The 10564-nt window shown below is 29.1% G+C and overlaps 1 protein-coding gene across 1 annotated transcript; it reads right to left on the reverse strand.

Annotated features, from left to right (window-relative positions):
- Positions 1–8815: 8815 nt before the first annotated feature.
- LOC102586775 (bZIP transcription factor 27-like) lies at positions 8816–10251 on the reverse strand. The gene is made up of 3 exons (XM_006361882.2): positions 9576–10251; positions 9294–9371; positions 8816–9202 (listed from the first exon to the last, which is right to left on the reverse strand). The coding sequence occupies exons 1-3, from the start codon at positions 10104–10106 to the stop codon at positions 9128–9130; spliced, it is 684 nt and encodes a 227-aa protein (XP_006361944.1). The 5' UTR covers positions 10107–10251; the 3' UTR covers positions 8816–9127.
- Positions 10252–10564: the final 313 nt, after the last annotated feature.

Raw genomic sequence — 10564 nt, forward strand, 5'->3', positions numbered from 1 at the left:
CTTTCTGCTTCAATTTTCATATGATATGCTTTTAGACATGTTACGTCAAGGGTTAACTTGGGATCACTGTGGTTCCAAGCATTGTGTCTCGGTTAGGGTGTAGACTCGAGTCATAACATGTAAGCTCTCAATCAACAATAGTGGGCTGTTAATTTTTTAAAATACTAGACTACATGAATTCCAACAGAACTTCAACTTCACGTAGTTGATTAATTCGGGGTGCTTAATGTGGACGGTTATGTCCTTGAGTAACACATCATTTGAAACTCTTCTGGCCCCAAACAGGTAACTCTCTCACTCTTCACGGATCCAAGGACAAAGTGGTAATGGAATGATTTATATATTATACACCTATGTTTGCTGTCACTTAAAAGTGACAATTATGTTGTCAAAAACCTAATTTGATATGCTTCAATATAGTTGAGCTCAGAGGCGAAGCCAGTATTAGGAGTTTGGGGTTTTAAATTTTCTTCATCTTCCTTACCATTGAGCTGTCAATTTGTTTTGTTAGGAATTCAAAGTTATTGTACTTAATTTTCTAGTACAAATTTATGGTCTACGGAAAAGCTACTGAGTCAAACCCACGACTCCCCACCTAGCTCCACCCCTGATTGAGCTCTCACTAATGACATTCCCTTCTTGTACTCTGTTTGGATATGCTTCAATATAGTTGAGCAACTTTTTTCTAATTATGGTCTTTACTTAAAAAATAATAATTTAAGTTTCTCTCTACCTATACCTGTATGAACACTAGATTAGTGGGAAAATCTTTTTTCTACTGCCATCATGTATGTTTTTAGATGTCCTACAAATACGTCCAAAAATTTCTAATTTCTTGATCAACGTAATTTGAGGAGACTTATGAAAAAGATAGTACTACTTTTTATCTTCTAAGTTGATCATGCGTTTAAAATTCTATTTTAGACTGCAAATCACTTGGATGTCAAGACAAATTTAAACCTTTATGACTTTCTGATATAGTTCTTTAATTTTATATGTGTTACATTCATGAAATTGATGTAAATATTAAGGGTAGTTTTCGAGCATCTCGATTAATTTCACAAGATATCTGTTATTTTCCATCAGCAACAAGTACTAGATAACTCTGTCCACTAAAGCGATAACAAATGAAAAGAATAACCTAGTATTATTTTTTTTATCTCCACTAAATTTTGAACCTGAAACCTCAAAAGTTTCAACCACTTCATGGGATCACAATTTTATTTTTAAAAAAGTATCTATCTTAGTGTTAGCTGTGGTCCATTAACTAAATCTCTATATTTGATATCCGAAAATAAAGTACCATAGAAAAGGGCAAACATGCTTATTCAGTTGTTCCTTTTTATAACCATTCTGAGTGAAGACAAAAAAAAGGATCACTATAAAAAAAGAAGGTGAGATTACATAAATTATTTGATTACATGCAAAAAGAAAAGTTTTTTATAAAATATATACTCTTACCTCTTGGGCTTTGATAACTTTTATTATATAAAGGAGCAGTATACTTTATTAGTTAAGGAGGACCCCAGTCTCTCCATTGTTACAAAACCTACACTGCTCTAGGAAGATGGGACAACATGTTAACATCACTATAAAGTTGCCTCCACTTTAGGCAAGAGAGCTCACCACTAAATAGATAAAACACAGAGAAAAAATATAAAGTGACACTTGAAATTGTTTTGAATTTTCAAAAAGATACATTAACTATGCGGGCGTCCTATTACCTCACTAAACAATCTTGAACTGATATTATTACATCATTCGGGACAATTTTGGTCTGTGCTAGCAACTACATATATGTATACATCTCTAAAATTTAGTTGCATTCCAAATTGATATTTGCTTTACACTACTATTTTCAAAGGGTGTTCCTATCACTCATTTTCAGCCAAGCAAGATGTCCCATAAATACTGCTAATCTGAGCAAAAAAACTCATTACTAGTATTCTCTTTAGTAAACTATAATAGTAAATGGACTATATATGCATATAAAATTGTTATTAGTGATACTTAATTGTTTTCTTCCACATTGTAATTAACTTTGTTAAAAAAAAATCCAAACTAGTTCGATAGACAATGCTCTATGATGGAGTCTGAATCCATAGTTTTAGACAAAACTGATGAAGAAGCGGAATGATTTTCGAACCCAAACTGTGTTGGCTTCGATATGCTTACATTGTGATAGCCAAGAAGCAAAAGAAACGGCTGGGAGCATTATGTTTAACGAAGATCCTCCTCAAATACAATGAATATATAATACTGTTAGACAATTTCTCCAGTGGAATTATCACAATGAACTATGTAAAATCAACAATAATGTGTAAGATCACTTACAAAAGACCTAACTTAGCTTGAGAGATGGTTGAAAGATCGTCGAAGGAAATAGGACTATGGACGATGATAAGTCATCGTAGCGATAACTTTACCTAGAAGACTGGAGATCCCAAAATCTTGATTCAAGAAGATCAAACAAAGTCTTCAACATTGTCATTCACCATCCATTAGAATTCGATTATTTCGAATTCATGCCGTGTAGGTCCTATTTGGAGGGAAGCATTTCAAATCAAGAACTTTTCTATACTCAAAGCTCGAGTCCGAGATTTCTGATTAAAGTAGAAGCAACCTTAGCTACTGCCCCACATCCTTAGCTGTTTTTTTTTCCTGAAAGTATCAATCTTGTGTTAGTTGTGGTTCCATTAAGCTTACTTTGTATATTTGATATCCAAAGATAAAATACTTCTTCTATCCCTAATTACTTGTCCACTTTTGAATTGACACACAAGAAAACAATTATTGTCATAGTGAGTTTACCATTTTACCCCTATTAATTATGAAGTTGATGAATTAAAAAACTTAAGATTTTCAAGAAGTTCTACCTTTTTCAAAATAACCAATTGAGGGTATAATAGATCAAAAATATTGTTCTTTCTTGATTTGTTAAAATGGACAAGTAACTAGTGATAACTAAAAAAAAAAATGAACAAGTAATTAGGGACAGAAGAAGGAGGGAATACTGTAGAAAAGGTCAATATGCCTTATCTCAGTCCAAAATTGGTGATAGATATGCTTATTCTATTATTTCTTCTATACTATTATTGTGAGTGAAGAAAAAATTAAAGATGATCACTAAAATAAAAAGTGATATTACAAAAGTTACTAAAATATATATTCTGATCTTTTTGGCTTTGACACCTTTATTATATACTTTATTAGTGTACTCCATTGTAATAAATAAAAAAAACCTATAAGTATGCTCTTGTAAGATGGGACAATAATATATGTTAACATCATTATAAAGTTTCCTCCACTCCCACCCAAGAGAGCTCACCACTATTATCTTGTATTACTTATACTCTCTTTGTCCCTTATAATTTGTCTACTTTTAATTTTTTATGTGTTCCCTGTTACTTTAATATCAAATTTTAATTTTAATTTGATATTTAGAAAATATCCTATATAGAAATGAAAATTAATAGTTTTTAATCTTTTGATGAGTATATTATCGAATTATTAATTTCTTGATAGTTAAACATTGTTCATTCTTTTAGTCACGAAATTTGATATTTTCTTCAAATTAATTAAAAAATATTGGTACATTATTTTAAAAACTATTTTAATAATCAAGATACGAATTTTAATAGTGGTCATATTATGTACCATAATATTAAATATGTTTACACAATATATTTTTAGGAACAATATATTAACTATTCAAACACATTTTATTTTAAATTAGTTCAAAATTTTCGTTCTAAAACATGTCAAAACAAGCTTAGCTTTTATTATTGTTTGTATGAAGTTAACCAATAGAAACTCTTCATTTTAACAATTACAAAAATATCTTTATGGGAACATAACAAAAGTAAAAACATGTATGAATTCTTCTAGTTTTTCATTTTGACCATTAATTATACAATTATTATTTTTCCCTTAAATGATGTTAGAATTACTAGAATGTCATTGGTCGTCCTTTTCATGACTTCTATATAATAGAAATTTAGCATATCTACAAATCGATAGCCATTAAGTCAAACTAATAAATTTTAAAATAAAACCGAACCAATCGATATGCAACAAAAATTTATTCCATAATTATCGATCTCTCTTTATCCATTAATCAATATACTAAACGTGTCTTAATATGGACAATAATGGTAATAAATTGTTTTCGTCCATATTGTAATTAACTAATTAAAAAACTTTGTTCTACCGACAATCAGGAAAACAGCTACGTATATTTCCATATTGTTTTTTTCCTTCCATTCATTTTAGTTATATTAACTTATTATGCTACTAAACATAGCTAGTTTAAACTATAATTAATTATATTTATTTTTACTTTTATTCCTACTCAATAAATATGGGGAGAGATTAATATTTTAAAAAGATAGTAGTATTGAATTAAAATTAAAGAGTAAACAAAAATAATACTTAATAATAAAGATAAACTAGATAAATAATATTATTTTTTTAATTTTACAAATTAAGACAAATAAAAATAAACATATATTTTTAATTAATAAATATATAAAAATAGACGGAGGGAGTAATTGTTTTGATTCAATTTATTATTAGAGTGGAATAATGAAAGAAAAAAAAAAGAATGTGTGAATAGAGCTGGGCATAAAATATTGAAAACCAAAGTATCGAATCAAATAAAACATTTTGATATTTTGATATTTTGATATTTTGATATTTTGGTATTCGGTATTTCGGTTAGTATGATAGTTGAGAGTAAAATTTTAGAATTATGGTATTTGGGTTTGGGTTTGATATGAGACATTAGTATCATTTGATATTTGGTATTTCCCGAATACCGAATTATTTACTTAATGAAGGTCACTAACAACATGTTCATTACTCATTAGTACAAGTCCAAAAAGAAAGTTAAAGAATAAACATAAACAACTCAAATACATATGTCTTTTAGTTGTATCAATTTGCTTTTCTTGGATCTTTAATTACATCGTGTCTCTAAATTAAAAAATAGAAATAATTGAAGAAATAGTATTAAGCTTAATAATATAACCGGCTATAACTTTTATATGATATTACCGAATACCATACCAAATCGAAGTTTAATTTACCGATTACTGAATTACCAAATCAAAATTTAAAAATATGACATTTGATATCTACTTTTAACCACCAATTATCATATTACTAAACCCGAATATCGAACGCCCACTCCTACATGTCCATTACTCCCTCTGTCCCAATTTATGTGACTTACTTTCCATTTTAGTCAGTCCCAAAAAGAATGACACATTTCTATATTAAGTAACAATTTAACTATAAAATGTCTATTTTACCCTTAATGAAAAAATTTACAGCCACACAAATTTCTATCATTCATTTTGGACCACAAGTTTTAAAAGTCTTCATTTCTTTCTTAAACTTCGTACCGAATCAAACTACCTCACATAAAATGGGACGGATGGAGTACTTAGTAGCACAAAGTACTCTCGAGAACACGACACGTGTATTTCGGATTAAAGTAAAAGGTGACAAAAATTCATGAACCATATGGTTAGTGTTGCACTTCTTTGAAACGTGATTGAATTAGAATATTGAATTTTGGGGTACCATGTTTTTTTAATTATTACTATTGTTGGATTACTATTTTAAGAGTAACTTTTATTTTTTTAAAAAGCTTACTTTATTCTCTTGTAATCTCTATAAAGAGAAGGACAAATCCAACATTATCCTAATGGGATTGTTATTTTCCCTTGTCTTGTCAACAAACATATCAACACTGCTGGGTCGTTTGGTAGCTCATCTAGAGGTTAATTATATTCAACAACAAAAGAAATATCGCATTTAGTGAAGGTAAATTATTATATAAAATTAAGAATTAATTATTTTTTGAGTAATATTTATAAAATAATTATTATATATATATTTAAAAAATATTTATCATCTATAGTTATTGTGTTATGTATTAAAGTGAATTATATATGTATTATACTTATTTTGATGGAAAAAAATATTGCATTATGTATTAAAAAGGAATTATGCATGTATATAAATATATTACACTATGCATAAAAGTTAATTTTGCATGCATTATAGGTATATTATAAGTGTCTTAAAATGTACTAGACTCCATTTGGTAAAAAAAAGTTGCACTATGTATCAAAATTGAATTATACATGCAATATAGATGTATTAAAATTATATAACTATAAATGATAAATATTTTATAAATATGGTATATCTAAGTAAGTTTTCCAAATGATGTTTAGTTTACAATTTAGAAATCCACGTAACAAAATATTATTTTATGTCTAATAAAAATGAAATAATTAATACATGAATAACTAAAACTTCCATTACTAATATCTACATAGAATAATACATAAATTTCTTCATAACTAATTCATCTATTACTCAAGTTGCATAACTTCAATCAGCTACCAAACAATCCCCTAGAGTTGTTTGGTAATTGGTTTGGAGGTGAGTTATGTAAATATTAAATTCTACATAAGTAATACCACGTTTGATAACTAGTTAGGAGATAAATTATTCATGTATAAAATTAATATGATGTTTAGTTTGTAATTTAAAAACTTTGAATAACATATGTACAAGTTAATTATAGGAGAATCTACAAATTATATATTTTATATAAGATAGAAAATAAAATAACTAATATGTGAATAATTAAACTCCATATAAAATAATACATAAATCTTCTTATAATTAATTTACACATAATATTTTATTAATACCTCGCGTAACTCTGACCAGCGACGAAACCACCTTAAGGGATGAGAGTGTAAAGTACAAAGGGCTAACCCCTTAGGGGCTGTTTGGTTACTGTATAGTAGTACACCTTACTCATGTATAAAAGGTTGTATTAGTTGTACTATATTTGGTAGAAGTTTTTAATTAGGTTGAGAAATCAGCATAACTTATACCATATTTGGTTGATAGGGTTCTACATGTTGTATAAAAGTTATTCATGTATTAATTTTATACGGTGTTTGGTTGTGCTTTTTGTAATCCTATATAATTAATACCAACATAACTTATGAGGGAATCTATGTATAAGTTATGCGGGGTAGAAGATGGAATAAGTTATGCGGGTATTAGTTATACATGCATTAAAATAGTAGATTACACATTTACCCCTATTAATTTATTTTTGAATCATTAATCATTGAGATCTTTACCTAACTATACAGTTTTCCTAACTTTTTCTTTTTTAAACCCGAACCTTTTTTGTTTCATTTGGATTCCAAATGTAAATACTTTATTAATATTATAAATTGGATTGTAAATATTTTGACGGCGAATATGTTAATCATATATAAGTGTTATGTATTATTAAATAAATTTCACATATTTAATTAACATGTATTATTATTTTGTTTAGGACGTGAATTTATACCTAATTCATATTTGGTATATTAAAAATATATATATACAATATGTAGATAGAATATTTACATTATATAAAATAGGATATTATAATGTACTTGAAATATATTAATGGTATTTTATTTTATAAGCTATAAACATAAAAAAAAATACTAAAAAGAAAAACAAAAGTCTCAGTTAAGTATAGAGGGAGAACATTTTTTAAAAGAGGGAGAATTTATACTATTTGTTTATTTATTTATTTGTAAATAATATATATTAATTTACAACAAATTCAATATTCAATAGTTAATAATTCATGTATTATAATTTCTACATAACTAAATAATACCCGTATGACTAAACCCAACATAACTAAACCATGCATAACTAATACCTACATAACTAAACCCTGCATAACTAATACTTGCATAACTCTAACCAATAACGAAACGGCCCCTTAGTGATGGGTCTTTATTGGAGCATCCTACCTCTTTTTCTGAATGTGGAAAAAGTGTTAAAGGTAGACTCCTAGCCCCTAGGAAACTTGGTAGTACTATAATAGCCCATTGGTCCATAAATTCATTTGATGGGTTTTTGCCCAACCAAAACTTTCTTTGTCGTTTATGAAGAAACAAGATAGGATAAAAAAGGAGACCCACACACAAAGGAACAAAATGAAGAAAAAGGAAAGGTCCACCACATGAAGAAAAAACCAATTAATACGGATTGTTTGGATATAAACAAGTTATTCCAGAATTAATTATCCTGAGATAACTTATCCATCATGTATAGAGGATAACTTATCCATCACTATGGTATAAATGATGGAATAAGTTATCCCAAACATGATAACCAAACAAGACATCAATTTTTTATTCCAGAACTATTTACTTTTATCCCCACACCAAACAACCCCTAAGAGATTTGGTCCACATTAATCTCTATTCACAATATGGTCTAAGGTTTCCAAGGCATCTCTTGTTGTTGTCTAGTATACCTTGTCTGTGTTTCCTCTCTTGTCAATATTGCCATTAAATTATGTATGAATAATTTTATTTAACATGGTACTTTAAAAAATTAAAAAGAGTTCTTTAAATTTTATCATCTTAAAGTAAAGATGTGAAGAATATATCAAAATGTACTTTAATCTTTAATCTTGTAATCTAAAGCAAGTGCAAAATTAGAATTAAAAAATGATCAAAAAGGATATTTTTTTAAACAGAGTAAAAAACAATAAAACAAATAATTTCTCTTTTTTTTTTCTTAAACTTTATCTCAAATCAAACTAACTCATATAAATTGAAACAAAACGAGTACACTAAATGCACAAATGCCCTTTGTAGTGGAACAAAGAAAAACATGAGGCATCCCTATCAATGGGCAGCATCATTAATAAGGGCAGAAGAAATTGGCGACAATTTAGTGTTGTGGTGTCACAACAAAATGAAAGTGATGGCCAACACAAAAGATCTTTATTCTTACTGTTCATTGTCCAAATGCTACAATAGTACAACATTACTAAACAAAGTCTCTCAACCACACACATTAAATTAATAATTAAAACTTAGCTTACAAGAACTAACGATTAGGCTTTTAGATGGATGAAGACAAAACACTAGTACAGTGTCATAGATAGAGAAAAATAATCACTTTCTGTCTTCCAATTTGATCAAAATGCCTAAATCACAAAAAAGGGGCATAGACAGAAAGAGGATTAATAATTTGTAGCAAAAATATTAGACATTTCATTGTTGGAAATTCCTCAAAATGGGGCCGTTGATGTTCTATTGAGTGACTTCATTTTTGGAAGTAGAGCACCAGCTGAAGCTAAGCATAACTGACCACCACATGAAAAAGGACACAGATGTATGAGAAAAAAGATGAGTTTTTTACACTCCAAAAGATTTAGCTAAACCATAAAAAGTAACCTGTTGCTGCTGCCTCTTGAGCCTGGCATTTTCTTCCATCAAATTGGCTACTTCCATCTCTAATTCATTCGTGTAAGCCTGCAAGTTATATGAAAACATATCACACTAAAATCAGCAAAACTGACCAAAAGAGTCTCGATTACTACGTTTCAGTCTCAAACAAGTTTGAACTTGTCAACTATAATATGTCACTCCATTTATAAGGAGTAAGATTATGATGTACAGGTGACTGTTCAATCAGGCAATGATGCATTTTATTATAAGAAGAGAATAAAAACTTACCTGCTTTCGAGCCCGGGATCGAGCAGCGGACTCACGGTTCTTTATCATCCTCTTGCTTTTCTGGTCACCAGAATTGTTGTTATTTGATTCAGGATGTCTTTTTCTTCCAGGAGCTGGTGAAGCTAATCCCTCATTAGAAATGTTTTTTTGTTGAGTTTGTCTGATTGGGTTTAAGGTGCTAAAGAAATGAAATTCAGGGCCAGAGTTCAATGTCAACATGGTAACAGGGGGAGGAGGCAGGGGAGGAACAGGGGAACCATAAGCTGCTGCTGTTGAAGGGTTATTAGCAAATGGTCTTGCCAATAAATCTTGCAAAATTATACCACCAGCAGTTGTATTTTGTGGATCTCTAGAACATGAAAGATTTATGTCTTTCCATACTTCTTCCATGGTTTTACTATTTATTAGTATAGGATTAATGGGATGATTATAGCTACAAGATGTAGATGATGATGATGATGATGATTTTGAAGAGTTAGTTGCAAGGTTTTTGTTTAACCCTTGATGTTCTTCATTACTTGATGACCACATAGTGAAAGTAGTGCAACTCTTTAAGAGTAAAGAGGGGGAAGAAATTGATACTGTTTTTTTCTTTTGTATTTACTCTTAACTTGTTTTATCTAGTAATACAACTATATAGATATACAAAAAATTTGCTACAAAATAGGGAAATAAAGAGAGGAAAAGATGGTATGAACAGTGGCAAATGTTTTAATTTGTGAATTGTCATGTCTGAATAGTACGATGAGCCACGCGGCCCAAGTTTGTGAGTCTTTAGTTTGTGGACACCCCATTTTCAAGTGAACTTAGATTTACCAAGTTGAGTCAACAGATACTGCTTTTCTTTTTTCTTTTTTATGTGTGTGTGTGTATGGTACGTAGCACAAGTTTTCTATTTTAGTATGATGCTAGGAAGGAGAGCAATTTGTCCAATTATTGTCAAGAAGGATAACTCTTTAATCTATCCCTATTTTTTTTAGTTTCATATT

The sequence above is a fragment of the Solanum tuberosum genome, unplaced genomic scaffold (assembly GCF_000226075.1).
Source record: "Solanum tuberosum cultivar DM 1-3 516 R44 unplaced genomic scaffold, SolTub_3.0 scf00378, whole genome shotgun sequence".
Lineage (NCBI taxonomy): Eukaryota > Viridiplantae > Streptophyta > Magnoliopsida > Solanales > Solanaceae > Solanum > Solanum tuberosum.

What these genes read in the sequence shown, in the direction of transcription:
- LOC102586775 (XM_006361882.2), bottom strand. Translation starts at nt 10,106, where the DNA reads ATGTGGTCATCAAGTAATGAAGAACATCAAGGGTTAAACAAAAACCTT. An exon ending in GATCCCGGGCTCGAAAGCAG is followed by an intron (nt 9,372 to 9,575) that starts GTAAGTTTTTAT and finishes TATAACTTGCAG; the next exon opens with GCTTACACGAATGAATTAGA. An exon ending in TCAAGAGGCAGCAGCAACAG is followed by an intron (nt 9,203 to 9,293) that starts GTTACTTTTTAT and finishes TGTGGTGGTCAG; the next exon opens with TTATGCTTAGCTTCAGCTGG.